Below are 17,301 nucleotides of genomic sequence, written 5' to 3'. Positions count from 1 at the left end.
CACATGTTGCATCTACGTCTTCCTTAGCTCGCGTCCAGTATTGCGCCGCTGTCGGCAAAGTCTGCGTCCTCTCATCCATCATGAACGCCTAAGGTCAGGTCACAACCATCGTCTACGGGCCAAATGCCAAGAGAAGCTCTTCTCCCGATATCAGGGCATAACGTTACGATTTCTTCGTAAATCGTGTCCCGTCGACACGGAAAACTCCTTTTGCTCGGCCACGAACATGCCCGAGAGAACGACTAGACATACACGTTAAAGGATGTTTCGAGTATTCTCTTTGTTTCTCTCTATCTTGGACTCTTCAATACTTTCTACAATTTTTCAACAAATATCAATACTTGAGGCAGAATACAAATAGTACTAGTAGAATAGGTATAATAATGATTTTTTTTATTACTTGAACGACAGGAGATTTATAGTCGTATAAAATCATTGAAGGAACTCTATCGAAGAAATCGTAGCAGAGAAGTTTTTTATCTGCGAATCGTCTCGCAAATTTCTTTATAAATCTATCGAAAGACTAAGAAACTCGCTTTTAAACGTTAGAAAAGCTGCGAAGGGTGATTATTATTAATTGCTTTCTCTTTTACTATCGAATGGTTAAAGCTTCAGTTTTTTTACGATTATCGACCAAGTTCAGACTTTACCTCTTTCTCCTTTCCTCTCTGTCTATCGATGCTTTCTTTCTCTCTTTCTCTCTCTCCCTCTCTCCCTCTCTTATTCTCACTTTTTCGCTCTATCTAACGGACTCTCGGCATCGGACGATCTCTCTCGTTCTCTCTCCGTGGCTGGACATTCGGCCGGAAACTTCATTTACATCGGCAGCATCTATAAAACGGATTAATTGCAGTTTGCCGTGCAACGAATGCTGGCAGGTACAGCCGACGGACGTTCGACAGATAGAATTTATCCGCGGTAGGGTCCTCCTCCTTTTTCTCGTTCTCTTTCTCCTTCTCTTCGTTCCCTTCGTTTCTCTCGTCCGATAATCGAACAGTTCGCGTGTGCCCACACCACTTCGTTTTTGATCGATTTGAGATAAAAAAAAAAAAATTCTCTCCTGGAGATTTTCTAACTAACAAATTCTTCCATCTGATAAAATTCAAATATCCATCGAACACCATGTCGTGCCACATCCAAAGTTACGTTATCTAATATCGCTGGCCGTACTAACAGAATTGAAATACTACTGAAACACTGAGTTCGATGCTAATAAACTCGACGATGTAGAATAAAAAGAATTTAGTTTCCTTCGCTCTTAACTTATCGCCTCGTCCATCTTCTTCGTTCGATCTCTAGAATTCGCGAGAATATCATCACGGCAACGTTCCAAAACTGCGTGTTTCCTTTTTTTCTGATTTTTTCTTTTCCCCCTCCTTTTTTTTCTTTCTTTTTTTTTTCTTTTTTACTGCCAGCATCGTTCCGCTTTTTTATGCCGCCCTTGCGCGCGTTTTAGAAAAAATTAATGTTCCGGAAGAACGTTTGATCGTTCGAACAATTAACCGAGTTTACTTCTAACGAACTAACTTCGAGATGAATTCGACACCGACCGTCACGATTTGTGGTCGTCGAATACTTTAGAAAAGAGTCATTTCGTTTTCCAAGAGCGAAGAAAGAGAAAAGACGGGTATAAATAAGTCGCAGACTCGCAGGAGTCATTTAACGAATTAACAATTTTAATCCGGGATTAGAATTTCCGACATTAGCATAAGCGGCCGTCAGTGAAGCTGAAAACTGGAAAGTACCCGTGAAAGGCGAAGCGTAGCTAAAGGAAGAAGTAATTTCATGCGATTCCGTAGGGAAAAGATGCCTGCCAGCAGTAGAAATATAAGAAGGCAGAGATGAAGAACAAGAGAAGCGAAGGGTAAATTAGCCGATTGCATAAATTAAATGCTTTGATCTAGCGTTGATCCAAGATGACGAAAGATAGATGTTTAATAAGTCTCATGAGTTGCTTTTAAAAATTAGTTCGGACACAATCTCGAAGATAGAAATTATTTATAAATCAACTTATGTTCGACATTAAATTCGATGTCTGAATTATTCCAAAAGCAGAACTTGACGTATTAGAACGGCCCAATAATCATTTCTTGGCTTGTCTAAATAGATACAGATATAATTTAATTTGTTTGAATAATTTCGTTTAAATTATTATTTTAAATTATTATCGGATCGCGAGCATTTCGGAAAATCTAACTACACGCTCCACCTTGCAGCGATGCCTCGAAACGACTAAAATTGTAATAGTCGATATTACAGCATTGATAACACCGTATCTTTCTAATCGTAATATTTATAAAGAATACATACGCTTAAACGAATGAAAATTTATCATTTTTCGGAATACCGAGAGCACAAGGAACTCTCCGTGGTCGTATCTAAAAAGTAAACGTTTCAATGCGATAAGCAAATATATTGTTATTAGATGTTTCGTTAGCAATGAAAACGCAATTTAATGTTTTATCGTAAGAAACGTTCTATCTTATCAACTAACGCTTCATCCTTCAATATGAATTTCTTGCATTTCGATTGCGGATAACTTACCGGCGGTAGAAAACCCTTCTAAAATTCTAAGAACTCCCCGAAGACCGTCGAAAGGTTGATTATCTCCACTGTCCTCCTCGGAACGAGTCCACGATCGAACGATAAGTTTATCTTTAAACCTCTCCAACAACGATTTTATCTTCTCGCAAGTTTGTTCAGCTTCGATTCGTCGATTTTTCTCCTCCTCCAATGATATTCCTTTTTTCTTTATCTCTTTCTCCAAAGCCTCGTTGCTCGAAACTAGATTCGATAGTCGCAATTGCAAATCTTGCAAATTCAATTTGGACTCTTCGAACTTATCCAAATTATCGAAATCAAAGAGATCCTCGAATTCATATTCATCGGAATCTTTCATCTCGCGAGAAGATATTGTGAAATCCTCCGTCGTTTTTCTATCGATGAGTACTCGACGGGCAGTATTCGTACGATTCGATCTTTTCTCACGAAACGTTGCGTCTCTTTCGTATCGCCGATCCGATTTCTTTCTCGTCGAGATCCATTCCTCTTTTTCACCTTTCTTTTGTTTCAATATCTTCGTGATCGATCGTAAAATTTCACTCGGTATATCATTCTCCCTCAGATCTATCGTCGTTAATACTCCATTCGTTCGAAGAACTTCGAAGATAATCTCAGCTCCAATTTTAGTGATGCCACAATGCCTCAGTCCTAATATTTTCAGCCAAAAATCGTTCTTCAAAACGTTCATCAATCGTCGTATTCCATTATCGTTCAACTTGTTATTTTTATTCAGTACGAGTGTACGCAATCCGTAATTCTAAAATCATCATTGAATTCTTAAAAATTTTCATTGATAAATAGAAGAAATAGAAGAAAAGTGGGTTACCTTTTTCCTGCGTTCTTCGATATTCAAGTCCTTACAAACATTTTCCGAAATATTCGCATTTCTTTTCTTTAAATACAAAGATAACGATCCGACGCTTCTGCTTGTCAAACAGCAGGCAGAAAGATTTAAAGTCTTCAAATTTGGAACGTCTTGTAAAGCGTTCAACAACATGTCGCAACCTACGTCATCAAATGTTCATTTCAATCCATGAACGTATCTTCTTCGTCAAGTCTATTACGAATATCTACTGACCTGTATCACCGATGCTACACTTCGGCAAAGACAGATTTTCTAAAGTAATATTGTCAACGAAACCGTCGCACAATATACGCAAATATTTCGGTGAAAGCGGAATGCCATCGAGTACGAGAGACTTCAACGCCGAAGATTCTCTCGTGCAGATCATGATGGAATTCAGCAAACAACGTAGCAAGAAATTCGTATAGAGTATCGGTTGCTGTTGTTGCTCCTTTGCTCTGTATCGCCTTGCAAAAAATTTATTGTTTAAAGAAACTATACGTCTGTCGGATCGTCGATCGTAAATATAACGTTATTTTTATCTATCTTGCTTTTTATATATTAAATCTGTCTTGCATATGTACATATAAATAAAATAGAATATTCAATGTTAACAAGAGAAAAACAATTGTAATTTAAAGGTGGAAAAGAAATATTTATATAACCAGACAGCAGTAGGCTGTCTTTCAAGTCCATCATTGTGTATAATTTATTCGCACTTTCGAATGCGCATAAATTCAGCATCTTCGCCAATCACTTTTTATAAAGATTGTTATCAAACGGCATCTTACCACAAAGTCTCGAGCTTTTCCTCATTATTAATCTTCTCTCGCACCTTTCTACGTCGCGACCGGCTATAGATCAAAATTTCCACGAGATCTCGATTCCTCGCGATGCTACCTATTATAGGTGACCATTCTTCGAGTCGTACATGATCGGCGCAGAGTCGCAAGTGCTTCTCACGGAGATAAGCCTCAACGGTTGGCAGATGCTTCAAGCTTCGTTCATGGCAGAGAACCTTATCGATGCGAGAGCTCGTTATAACGTATGATAAAATAAGAGGAGAAAGAATGCTCGTTTTTTTTTCTTTTTTGAAAATATTATATAAACGGCATTAAAAACGAACCTTATAAACCTGCTCGAATTGTTCGCCCTCGTTCGTTTCCTTGTGGTCTTGCATGTTAACTTGCCTCGATGATCGACATTGGATGATGTACAGCCCAACCTACCTATATATATATGTATATATATATATATATATATATATCTACATATGGCCCAACCTATCTATACGTGTCTATCTATAGCTAGAAATGTCCTCCAAAATCAGTTCGAAACGGAAGTCACGAAATGAGTTTAAGCTTCCATTGTCAAACGACGAGAACGTAGCTTCTAGAAAGAGTATCGATAATATCGATACTAATTATGTGACGTCGATTATGAAAATATAATAAAAAATGCGTGTCATTTAATGTTATTATCAGGAAAAAAAGCTTTTATCATCTGAACACGTAAACACTAGAAGGACGACGACAAACAAATAACTAGATATATGTATACTTATAAATATATAGTTAGTCACTAGATATACAAGATCTCGAGAAAGTGACATGGTTGAGAGAACAGAAAGAGAGAGAGAGAAAGAGAAAATCGAAACGAGCACTAAAAAATTTTTTTTTCGATAATCTTTAGATTAAATGATTCGACGCAATAAAAAGAGTAACATCGATGTGCGAATCGTAGCGGCACAAGCGCATACCAGTTTCTAACATACGAATAGATCGGCAAAAAAAAAATATCAAGAAAGAGAAAGAGAGAGAGAGAGAGAGAGAGAGAGAGAGAGAGAGAGAGAGAGATTCACGCAAATGGGTGATAAGATCTGAGTAAAGATAACTTACGTCACGGAAATTCTAAAACGTACCCTAGACAAATAGTCGCTTTATATGATCGCCGGCTTCTTCAGACGTTTATTTGTCATAGGTAAATTGTATGCCGTTTCTTATTCTTTCTCTCTTTAACAAAACAAAGTTGCTTTCTTGAGACAATCCTTCGCCTATATATCGTTTGGCTAGCAAGGATAGTATCGTCTTTGAATCTAGTACGTATGGAAATCGAGAAGAAGGATCGAACATTTGAAATTCGAAAAACGTATCAAAGATCATCCGGCTGACCTTTCGAATGATAATCATCTACTCAAGGAAATATTTTCAATTTCTTTTGGACATAACACTTAAGTCCGCACTTAAGATAATTTTCCATTAATCGAAAAAGCAGCTCCATTGAGAACTTTCCAAAATACACAATTAGATTAATTTCTAGCTTATGTACATATATATACAGAGTACGTATAGTAATGCTAATTGTAGAAAAATGATCCATTTTATTAGTTTTTTTTTTCTTTTGCTTTTACATAGTTAATATTTATTTACTTATTGATATGAAAGTATATACAAGATTGATAGAGTAATTCATGATAAACAAACTTGATTCTATCATTCTATCCGATGTAAGTGTTCCTATGTTAAAAAATACTATGTAGCACGATATAAAAAAGACAACGAAATAAAGAAGAAACATGCTGCCGTTACTCAATTTCTTACACAATCGAATCTAGATTTCCCAATGACGAAACATTTTATACCTTAATGACGTTTACGAAGAAATATCGAAAGATGTCTGATTGTGAGCTTATCGATTTTACGAAATTGCATCGTAGTGCAAAATAGGCGTAATTTGGAGTCTCTCTCTCTCTCTCTCTCTCTCTCTCTCTCTCTCTCTCTCGTTTTCTCGAACAAAGACGTCCTCGAGAAATCGCAAAGTTTAGTCAGTGAGTTCGAGGCCACCATGCCGTCTACAAGTGGATTCGCCTTTATTAAAACTTGGCGCACACCTCGACACTATGTGATGCGTAACAATGCGCTACTCGCGATACTATAAGCGTCTCATCGATGGCTATTGGCGCCATCATCCTTGTCGTCTTCATCGTTGTCGTCTTCATCGTTGTCGTCAGTATGCCACCGTCACGACGCTGCTCAGACGTTTTTAGACTCCAAACAGATAGTCGATCCTCCGTCGATGCTCTAAAGTCGTTCCTTCCTTGAAAGCAAAGAAAACCGAGGAGAATAAAAAAAGAAACAAAAACGAAAAAAAAAATTGCGTTGCATTTCGCTCGATCGCGTCATAATTTACGCCACGATATGTTGTCTTCTTTTCAACGTAACTTCGCTGTTATTTATCGTCATCGTAGGCGTGCAAGATTAATCCCACGATGACGCCTTTTCTTCGTACCAGCTGATGAGTGTTCGATGTTTACACATTATCGCAAAGAAAGAAAAGGAAAAGGGAGAAAATACTACAATGAAGATGTGCAAAGACAGATAAGTGATCGAGTACTCGTCGATGTGCGTACACGTGTGCGAGTTTGTGAATTGAACATTGTTCTACGTCGAAGGAAAATAGTTAATATCTACATATAAATCTATGATTGGGGAATACAAATAGTGTTTGTCTGTATCTATTTAAGGAACTCCTTGATTTCCTTCCAATGAGAATTTCTAAACTGTCTTACTTCCTTCCTTCTCTCCATTTATTTTCTGTATAAATGAGAATCGCTTTTCTACAGATTTTTTTCTTTTCACATATTTGCAAACGGATCTTTGTTCAAACGCTGATAAGACTGCATACGTTTCGTCTCGATAAGACACGTTCGAGTTTATATTCACTATGCTTTCGTATTGAAGTTCTATCTTCGTCGGAGAACGATAAGGCTAATAGTCGTGAACATTTTAAAAAGTTATTATTTACATCGATTACGGGAACTTGAAATTAAAAAAGAACATTAAACATTATCAAGTATAAAGTCACCCACCCATCCACCGCGCGATTCTCTTTGATCTTTCCCCGTCATTCCTTTGTCAATCCTTAACACATACGCATTTCTATTTTGCTTGGAATCGAGATAAAAATCTTTCGAGATTCATCGAACGAAAGAAAATCGACGGAAAAATAACGATACAGATAGATAGCCAAACTGGCGGAGAACTTGCCGTGAAAATGGGATGCAAGTCCAGTGCACTCAAGTGCATGGGCCACAAAAGGAATTCGGAATCGCATAATGGGGCCAAGTTGGACGCGAAAGACTCCGCGATCGGTGCAGGTTGGTGTATCGATTTTCATCGAACGAATCGTGAGACGGGGTAGAGAGAGAGAGAGAGAGAGAGAGAGAGAGAGAGAGAGAGAAAAAATGAAAAACGGTATAACCTTCACCAACATGTTATTGAATTTTCTTCGTGCTATTTGATCACACTAATAATTTATTCTTTTGTTTTTTACTCAAACATTCGTCGTACCTGAAAAGTATTTTGTGAATGAACGAATCTCCCGTAGTATTTATTAACAAAACTACTTTCAAATAACCTTGATACCCTTTCAGTTTTATCCCTCTCGTTTCACCTGCTTCGTAGAAAATTAGGCCATGTTATTATCGAGAAAGTTATTACAAAGAGTTCCTACCGGTCTCTTTTTTATTTCATATTTCGTGCTTCGTCGTGCCGATTATTTCGAAATCCAGTAATATAGATTACGAGTATTAATTTGAAACATAGATCGAAGCGTTAGGATAAATCCATGAAAGATTCGAAAAAAATAGTTCGTACAAAAGTGAAGTGCGAGCGATACCGTGAGACGTATACGTACCAAGTGCTTTTTATTTTTTTTTATTTTATTTTATTTTATTGTATTTTATTTAATTTTTTTTTTTTTTTTTTAACGAAAGGGAAGGGGAACTTTAGGTAACAGTAATTCTCCTTGACCTAGTCTACCAGAAACCATAGAATATGTTGGTCGAATTCCACGTTCATATCAATCAGTAACGCGCATTGTCTTTCACTTTCTATTCACTTCGACGTTTTGTTGTAGCTTTTAATCAAAACATACGACAAAAGTTTCTTCCGTTTTTTATCAATCGTGCAAATCGCAAAATCGGTTATTTCTGGCTAATCGGCAAGATTGACACTCGAGATCCAGCTCTCGGCGATAAATTTCATTTGGACGTCACAACGATCAATCATAAATTTTTCAAATGCCGAATACACGGCGGGTGCATTAAACTCAAAGCCGCTTAAACGCACGTGCGTGAGCGTTGAACTTTCTCCGCTCGATATATCGCATCGTAATGCCGCTCTACGTGTTTTGATCTTAATATAGAATCAGAATGAAAAGTGCCGAGCTCGTGCTCGCCTTTGAACTTACTCGTGGCACATTTTCTAACGATCTCACTTTCGAACGGGATCCTTGGAAATAAAAATCTCGTTTCTTCATCCATGAGATTCGTCAACGACGCCGAGATTTAACGAAAGAGAAAGAGAGATAATCCACGACAACGACGTTCCTTGCAGATACGCCAGAATTCAGGAGAAAACAGGACAGCGGCCATTTCACGTTGGATTTGAAGGACTTATTCTACGAAGAAGACTCGAGCGTGGAAATAAGTTAGTCATTTCTTTTTGTCTCATTTCTAATCGATCGAAAATACGACGATTACCTTCTAATCATCGGTTTTAAATGTCGGCAAATTAAAGATGGAGACTGGAATTTCGCGCGATTATAAATAGTAGGATAAAAAAGAAAATATCAATGGAACTATCATGAAGTTAGGGATCATCGTGCAAATGAGAGAATACATGTCCCTATTATCGTCGAATCGCGTGTTAACACTCGACACGTGCCTTACCTTAGGTAAAAAAAAAAAATATTAATATCGTTTACTAGAATAAAAGTCCGTGCGTGGTGTTTGAATGATTAGTAAAGAGAAAGAGAGAGGATAAAAACGATACACAGTTGGAGAGGGTCGAACGAGTGGTCGCGCGTCACTCAAATTCAAGTGCACGAAGGTACTACGCTGTATAGTGTATGCTTCTATAGGATCGTATCGAGGTTTCTCCGACGACACTATCGCACATTACTTTTCGGGCCAGTCACTCTCGCCTGTAGAATTTGAACTCAAAGCGATTCGGTTCTCTCCGGCGGTCTCAGTCGTTGTCTTTGTGCCGCTTACAGAGTATCGTTCACCATGCGTTCCGCTTGCCGTACTATCCTATCCTATCGTCTAACAGTAGTAATCACGGTAATAAGTATTTTATCAAATTAAACCTTCAATCTTTCTTACACTCGATAGATATCGTTCTCGCGAGGTGCCACCGAACGAACTAACGAAAATTCGACAGAGTTTCAACGATACTCGATGAGATATAAAACTTCGGTGAACAAAAGACGATCGAAGGTATAATCGAATGTATCGCTCGGAGATAATCAGTATCGTTAAAGAATTCCTCATCGGCATATCGGAGGACAAAGCCGTATCCGGATTGACGACAAAAACGAATCCGCTCGTGAATATGATATCCTTGAAATATTTGTCGAGATAACGACAAGTAGCACCGAACGATCTCGTTCTAAAGAACTGAAACTTTTCTGTTTCTTAAGTCAAAATATAAATTATCAAATTTGTCGTTTAATTCGGCGATGGACTTTGTCTCGCTTACTTTCGTCAGAGTTCGCTAAGAAAATCTAATCAAAGTGAGTGCTCGAAGTGAAAGATCGATAGGACATGCTATCGATTTATTTCGAATTGAAAAGCCCCCGGGAATATCGATCTACGATTAGGCTATCTACGATTAGACGACCCTACTTTGCGTGAGATCATTCATATGGACGCGCCTTTGGACTCGTTTTATTTCTCGGACGAGGATGATAACTTGGACGATAAATTACTCACCGATGACGATGGTACGTAAATGCTACGTAATAGCCAAACTCGCATCACCTACGAGTGATGTATATTTTTTATTGTCAATCGGTATAATAAATCTATAGAATCGCACAGCATGCCCGATGGAAACAGTTTTAAACTTTCTTCATATCGGCGATAAATAGAAAGAGAACGGACGTTGAACGGTGATAACTTTGTTATTGATATCATGACGGAATAATTCTATGATCTTAATATAAGTTCGCGTCTATCGGCACTCAAGATTTATCAAACGTTCAAACGATATATTCGTGGGTTACGATAGAATAGAACGATTATAGTTTTCGTTTTATTGATATAACTAATGAATGATACTATCATAGCACATAATGAAAAGTCTAGAATAGTATGGATTAATAATGACGTATTGCAAGACGTTAATGAAGTATTAATAAAATTTCTTCTCGTTGACGAATGCTCCATCAACAATAAACAATGTCGTAAAGACGTTCGCGAGATTGAAAAGTTTTGTAGAATGGTTTTATTGACCTCGTAGATCACGTATTAGTTACGACCAATTAAGCCGTTCCACTTTCGCTCAATTATCTTTAAACGCGGATCTATTCGTATACGAATAAACTTTACCGAAAGAAACTCGTTCGAGAAAGAAGCTGTGTATCTCGTTTAACCTCGTTGTTCTTCTTTTTTTATGGCCTATTGATATTTCAGTGCGATACTGATGATTGTAAGTAGGCGTAAGATTGCTTTCTCCCTCCCTCCCTCCCTCCCTCTCCCTCCCTCTGCCCCCCCCCCTCTCTCTCTCTCTCTCTCTCTCTCGTTTTATCTTCTTTCATAAGATTTACATAGGATTATCCTATCGATCGATTGACTTCTCATGAAGAAGAGTCAACGACTGTCATAGATTGTCGATTAATGGTTTTTAATTAAACCCGAGGACTAGTGCCGGCACATGTTTTCAAGGAGTTTAAAAAGGTCGATCTTCGTTTGAAGAAGACGATAAGCGAATTAAATAGAAAAAATTATGCTTTTCGATCGACCAATTCTAATTTGTTTGACGCAACTTTGTTTGAATGTATTGTTCATTAATTTACTTCTCCGTTTTTTTCTTTTTTTTTTTTTTTTTCTCTTTCGGAATGATCTTGGATTATCTTTAATGGCATAATTGATTTGTTTCAGAACGCGCGGACATGTATGATATCGTGGCGGAAAAGGAAATGCTCGAGGAAATACGTCGTTCTTTGGAAGAGGATGCGGATTATCCAGCGATAGTGAGTTGATCTTTTTCAATTGTACTACGTTATCGGCGCTACGTAAGTGACGTATACGAATGACGTTTCGATTCTTCTCGCGCATTTACACGTACGCGCGCGCCTTTAATCGGAGATAAGAATGTGAAGCATTTTACATGACGTTTTTTTTTTTTTAACGTAGGTAGGAAATAGGCAATTCGCTGCGTGTTCATCCTCCGAATCCCTTATCAGTTATTGTACATATTGTCCGTATACCGAGTGTCTGTAAAAAAAGGATCTTTGTTAGTACGATCGAAGATGATCATACCTTGGAATGATTTTTCAAGGTATATAAAAAATATCACGTCGATTGTCCGAAAGAAAAGAGAAAAAAGGATAGACCGAACGAAAGAAAGATTAAGCTTACGTATCAACGAAACGTATCGTCTTTTAGTCGTCTAAAAACAAAACATTCGACTCTATATATAAACTTTGTCGGGTGCATTCGCCAAGAACGCATTTAGGATGTTTCGGTTTCGTTAAAAAGCGAGATACATTCGATGCCAATTGATAGAAAATAAAATTCATGGAAAATAAAAAATGATTATTTACAACGATTTCCTTTTCGTAAGATGAGAAATATTATCGGATGTACGTAAAATGCATTATCAGTAATTGTTACGAAGCTACACGAACATTTCATTGGAAGAAATTGCTTATCGAAGATAGCTCGACTTCTGTTTCTAACAATATCGTAAAGACAATCTTGTTATCCGATCAACGTTGATCAGTATCGTTACGGTTGTCCCTTAGAAACACTTTCTGCAGTTTCTAATCCTTATCAGTGTCACGCTGCATCGTTTCCTTTCCTCCGGAAAGATATTTCTTTCTAAACATCTTTTAAACGAGTTTTAACGAATTTTATGGATTGTACATAGAGTGTGAACGATCGTTTAAAGGATGAATATCCCAAGACGATCGACTCAACCGATATTATACGTTTCTGGTTCGACCGAGGATTATAACAATAACAGTAATAACAAATCTTACCCGTGGTACTCGAGTCTCTTTGATGCGATATGTGGTGGCATGAGCTCAAAATGGTCGGTGCATAAGACCAAAAATCAAATGCACGATCTCTCAAGTTTGTCGAAGAACAGCTCAATACCGATAACGGTACGTCAATATGAATTAATATAAATAAGAAAAACGATTATAAATTATCTTCGAACGTAGTTGGCACTGTTTCTTGCTTGATTTCACGTCAAAGTTTATTCAGAGTAACCTGTGGATTAAGAAAATAAAGATGAAGGATTTAGAGATTGAATTTAAGGTGGTAAATGGATTTTCGTCGACTCCACGATCTAGAAGACGAACGATAATTTACAGACAGCTGAAATCGCAATATCTTGATAACGATTTTATAGGTGTATGTAATTATTTCTTGACGATGTGACCTAATTGTATGAAGTACGTTAAAAATCGATTCCTTCAATCAATTGGACAGCCTTGCTTTTTTTCTTACAATAAATCTGACGTTTACTTTTTCTTCTGTTTTTCTTTCTTTTTCGTTTTTCTCTTTCTCTTTCTTTTTCTTTTTCTTTAATTTCCGACTCGTAAGATTGTTCCATTAATTCATTTTGTAGAAAGGACCGCAGGATATCGACTCGCATCTATTGACCTCAAGCGCTCCTGGGCTTATAAAAGTAAGCATCTCCGAAAATCAAGCATCGAACGTATCTTATTCGTATTTAGAGATTATCTATTAGCTTATTTATTTCCATTTAATCAACATTTCGTCCTTTTTCCTTTTCCTGTAGATATTATTAGTTTTTAGCAAAGATGATCAGCAAATGGAAATTCTTGCAAATATTTCGAGGAGATTGGGCTGGAGCGTATCGGTGGCAAAAGACGCGGAAAAAGCCGTAGAAATCTTTCAAACTCGAGGTCACGAATTAGTGATCATTGATCACAGAGGACAACGAGCCGTCGAGGGCGATGCGATTTGTAGGTACGGGAAAATGCGATAAATCTTGAACGATACTGTACGTTATTCGTTTATTTTTTAATTCGTTTTGATTGATCGCATTCGTTATTTCAGAGCAATCAAATCTAGTCCAGTTTATCACAGTTCCGTTATTATTGCACTCGTAAAAAAATCGTAAGTGAGATAACAAATCCTTTCTGTAAGAAAAAAAGAAACCTATTATTATTATTATTATTATTATTATTATTATTATTATTATTAAATTAATCAAGTATCATTTACAATAGATACTTTATGAACAGTGAGAAAGACGAGATCGTGACGTTGGATTTGTTGGAGAAAGGATTTTCAAGAGTAAGTTAATTTCGCTCTTTTGAAATAGAGCAGAATGCGTGGAAAAATAGTTAATTAATTATTAATTAAATAAACAAAGTATTCGTATCTTTAAACTTTAGGCACTTATGGAGTGCTCGCACGAGGGTATATTGATAAACGAATTAGTAGGAATTTATACCAGTTCAGTATTACCGAAAACACAGTTGGCGGCGGCTCACGCACTGTATTTGGCTCTTGACAGATGTCACGATATGGTTCACATAACTAACGAAAGAAATATCGTACAGGTATTCATTCTTTCTCCAGAAAAAAATTATCTCAGTTAGTTCCTTGATCCATTCCGTTCGATCCATTATGCTTTTTCTTCTTCTCTTCCAGTTTCTAAACAAAGTGAGCGAAAAATTATTAGGATATAAAACGGAGGAGTTGGTAGGAAGAAATCTCGGTGAAATAGTCCATTATGAAAACTTTACTCTGATGGAGCAGCAGTTGAGCAAGGGCAGAGAGTTCGAAGGAAACATGAATTGCAAGAGGAAAAACAATCAAATGATAACGATCAATTGCAGAATAATACCATTTTGTATTACACCAAAGTTAGTAGAATTTAGATCCCCCACCTCCCTCCTGCCTTCCCTTGATCTTTTATTAATCTTTTAACCAATTAATAACTAAGACATTTGACATGAGTTAATATTTTAATATTTTCTTAGGAAGGCAACTCATTTTATATACGTTTACGATACGTTATATTTATTGGAAAATTCGGGCCCGTTGAGTCCGATCAACAGTCCTTTGCAACCAATGCAAAGAATGAGTATACTTTCGACCCGAAAATCGTCGGACGTGAAATCTGCCCTTAGCGAAGGTAAACTGGGTTTCACATTTACTATCGTCTTACATTTATTATCAAAATTATTCATGGGTATTATTCGATATTTGTCTAAGGGCATAGACGATCAAGCTTGCAAAAGCTTCATAGTCTACAATTGGAAGCACCAATTACGAAAGTTATCACTTTGCTTTCTAACGCCATCACGGAAACGACGAATACCGAAACAGCCGCTCAGATCGACAAGGTAGAAATAAATGTCTTTTATTTCGTTTTCGATCGTATTCGCGAGCTTGGCTTTTTTTTCAGGCAATAGAAATATTGAAAACAACGGAATTGTATGTTCCGCATCTTCGAGACGACAAAGTCTACACCGATCCTGTCGCTACAGATCTCGTTGGAGCATTACTTTCGGTAACAGTTCCTTTTCCTTTCTTTTTTATTTACCATTCTCTCTCTCTCTCTCTCTCTCTCTCTCTATTCAGTATGATTTTAATTTTATTAATCGTTCTCAGGCTTCTCGTAATCCTTGGGACTCGAGAAGATCATCGGCAGATTCCGCTCGATTATCCAACGTAAGAGGTATAAGCGTCGCATCTACAAGGGCCCACCCGAAGTCTTTTAGAGGACCCCAAGAGATCATGGAACTGTTGGAAAACAGTCTCGAATGGAACTTTGATATATTTAAGCTCGAGATCTTGACAGAAAAACGGTACGAGATTTATGCAATTCTTTTCCCTGTCAGTTTTAATTTTTTTCAATCATTTATGTTATATATGATAGTTGAAAAATTATAGAAAAATTTCATTCTCATAGGCCATTAATCTTTCTCGGTACGAACATCATGAACATGTACGATGTGCCGACTAGATTGGGCTGCGACGAAAAGGTCATGCACAATTGGCTGAGCTTAATCGAGGCCAATTACATATCGAGCAACAGTTATCACAATTCGACACATGCCGCAGACGTAATGCAAGCTACGGCAAGATTTATGCAGTCGGAGAGACTGAAGCAAATATTGGATCCGCTCGACGAGGTTGCTGCTTTGATCGCTGCTGCCACCCATGACATAGATCATCCTGGTCGATCCAGGTAAAGACAAAATCACGTTTGTCTCTTTTACAGGCCATTTCAAATTCCAATATCATGTCAACATTTGTCTATTTCGAATTCGATAGCCAATTCTTAAGTAACTCGAACAGCAAATTGGCAATCCTTTATAATGATCTATCGGTCCTCGAATCGCACCATGCAGCGTTAACCTTCAAGCTATCTCTCTCGGACGACAAAGTGAATATTTTCAAGGTAAGGTTACCTTCTACTACGAATTCTCTACGATAATTAATAATGAACGAATAAAGTATCATAAAATAGTCGACATCGTGTCTACATTTCAGAATTTAGATCGAGATACGTATAAGCTATTAAGGACTAACATAATTGACATGATTCTGGCGACGGAAATGACGAAACACTTCGAACATTTGGCGAGATTTATGAACGTCTGTAGCTTAAGAGTCGGGGAAGATCAACCGATGGAGGTAGGACGAATCTTTCGTCGAATTCCTACTACTGTATTAATAAAGTATTTCTTTATTTTCTTGTCTTTTTTTTCTTTTTTCCAGTACAATTCTGAAAATGTGGATGTGACGGTACTTTTACAGCCGGAAAATGTAATGATGGTAAAGAGAATGATGATAAAATGTGCCGACGTGTCAAATCCGACAAGGCCTTTGCGATCTTGCATCGAATGGGCTAGAAGAATTGCTGAGGAATACTTTAGTCAAGTACGTTCTGTCCCTGGAGTTTCTAATTTAGTTTCATTCAACTATCATCGATATGATTTTTTATAGATAAAAGATATGAAAGCACGTCCATACTTCATACATCAGATTTTACTTTTATTAGAAAGAATATTTTTAGTTAATTAGCTAGTTATAAAATTGCCAATAAACTTTGTATTCAAGGTCTTTCCTTCTATTTCTTTTTTTTTTTTTTCTTCAGACGGACGAGGAAAAAAAATTGAAGATACCAGTGGTAATGCCCATGTTTGATCGGATGACCTGTTCGATACCAAAATCGCAGATCGGTTTCGTCGATTTCATTATAAACGACATGATAGAAGCTTGGGACTGTGCGTTATCTATAATCGTTTCTCTTTTTTCTTTCTTTTTACATCTGACTCGAACGAATTATAATAAAACACTTATTTCTCGTAGCTTTCATTGACATGCCAGAAATGCTTACTTATATGCGACACAATTACGACAAATGGAAAGAATTAAACGTGAGTCGAAGTGCCGAATTATATTCGATCGACGATATTGAATAAGATCTTTACCTTTCTTTTTTTTTTCTTTTTTTTTTTTTCCTTACAGGATCAGGGTGTAACGACGTTGCAGGATATCGAGAAGATTCAAATGCAATCGGACTTGAACATAACCAGGTTACCCGAGGAACGACGATGACGAAACGAACGACGTTTCTCTTTTTGAATTCTCCGTCCTGCTCACTTTCTTACTGGAAAACGAGAAACGAGTTGTTGAAAAACGTTAGACGGCTCCGATGAGCGCTTGGCATCCAGTACGTCGTAGCGCATATTTATGCCATAAATTAATGCAGTTTATACGTTTCAGCAAGTATATGTTATATAAGAGAAAGAGAAAAGAAAAGAAAAAAAAAAAAAAAACAATAAAATAAAAATGAGAGGAAATTAGGTTTATCAAGATAAATACGATTCAC

The 17,301-nt window shown here is 37.2% G+C and overlaps 2 protein-coding genes across 11 annotated transcripts in view; one reads left to right on the top strand and one right to left on the bottom strand.

The window, feature by feature from the left end:
* Positions 1–10,911, bottom strand: part of LOC124955349 (protein Cep78 homolog) — a 66,386-nt gene extending 55,475 nt beyond the window's left edge. For 3 of the 6 annotated variants that reach the window (XR_007102848.1, XM_047509659.1, XM_047509658.1), the window contains exons 1-6: positions 6,297–6,765; positions 4,533–4,635; positions 4,198–4,424; positions 3,641–3,873; positions 3,389–3,567; positions 2,545–3,319 (exon numbers count right to left, since the gene is read on the bottom strand). Coding sequence is in view for 5 of the 6 variants with exons in the window: in XM_047509659.1 (XP_047365615.1) it covers positions 2,545–3,319; positions 3,389–3,567; positions 3,641–3,873; positions 4,198–4,424; positions 4,533–4,586 (1,468 nt within the window). In the remaining variant the exon portion in view is untranslated. Of the gene's footprint in view, positions 1–378; positions 1,017–2,310; positions 2,379–2,544; positions 3,320–3,388; positions 3,568–3,640; positions 3,874–4,197; positions 4,425–4,532; positions 4,636–6,296; positions 6,766–10,181 lie in introns of those variants that run through there. The other 3 variants (XM_047509660.1, XM_047509661.1, XM_047509657.1) reach the window with 3 other exon arrangements.
* On the top strand, positions 7,274–17,262 carry LOC124955348 (high affinity cAMP-specific and IBMX-insensitive 3',5'-cyclic phosphodiesterase 8). 5 transcript variants are annotated; one of them, XM_047509652.1, is made up of 20 exons: positions 7,274–7,562; positions 11,352–11,443; positions 11,607–11,751; positions 13,051–13,110; positions 13,225–13,415; positions 13,506–13,565; positions 13,679–13,745; positions 13,847–14,014; positions 14,106–14,320; positions 14,438–14,592; positions 14,673–14,803; positions 14,866–14,970; positions 15,072–15,268; positions 15,373–15,651; positions 15,738–15,864; positions 15,957–16,100; positions 16,185–16,346; positions 16,564–16,693; positions 16,779–16,846; positions 16,938–17,262. In XM_047509652.1, exons 5-20 carry the CDS (start codon positions 13,258–13,260, stop codon positions 17,025–17,027), a joined length of 2,256 nt encoding a protein of 751 aa, XP_047365608.1. In that variant the 5' UTR covers positions 7,274–7,562; positions 11,352–11,443; positions 11,607–11,751; positions 13,051–13,110; positions 13,225–13,257; the 3' UTR covers positions 17,028–17,262. The 5 variants fall into 5 exon arrangements, with proteins under 5 accessions (XP_047365608.1, XP_047365611.1, XP_047365609.1 ...); XM_047509653.1 differs by lacking the exon at positions 7,274–7,562 and adding an exon at positions 9,022–10,192; XM_047509654.1 differs by lacking the exons at positions 7,274–7,562; positions 11,352–11,443; positions 11,607–11,751 and adding an exon at positions 12,851–12,874.
* Positions 17,263–17,301: the final 39 nt, after the last annotated feature.

The sequence above is a fragment of the Vespa velutina genome, chromosome 18, assembly GCF_912470025.1.
Source record: "Vespa velutina chromosome 18, iVesVel2.1, whole genome shotgun sequence".
Lineage (NCBI taxonomy): Eukaryota > Metazoa > Arthropoda > Insecta > Hymenoptera > Vespidae > Vespa > Vespa velutina.
This window is presented reverse-complemented; position numbering and strand designations above follow the sequence as displayed.

Coding starts and splice junctions, on each gene's coding strand:
- LOC124955348 (XM_047509652.1), top strand. CDS start 13,258: ATGGAAATTCTTGCAAATATTTCGAGGAGATTGGGCTGGAGCGTATCG. Junction 13,416..13,505: donor GAGGGCGATGCGATTTGTAG/GTACGGGAAAAT, acceptor TCGTTATTTCAG/AGCAATCAAATCTAGTCCAG. Junction 14,321..14,437: donor CCATTTTGTATTACACCAAA/GTTAGTAGAATT, acceptor ATATTTTCTTAG/GAAGGCAACTCATTTTATAT.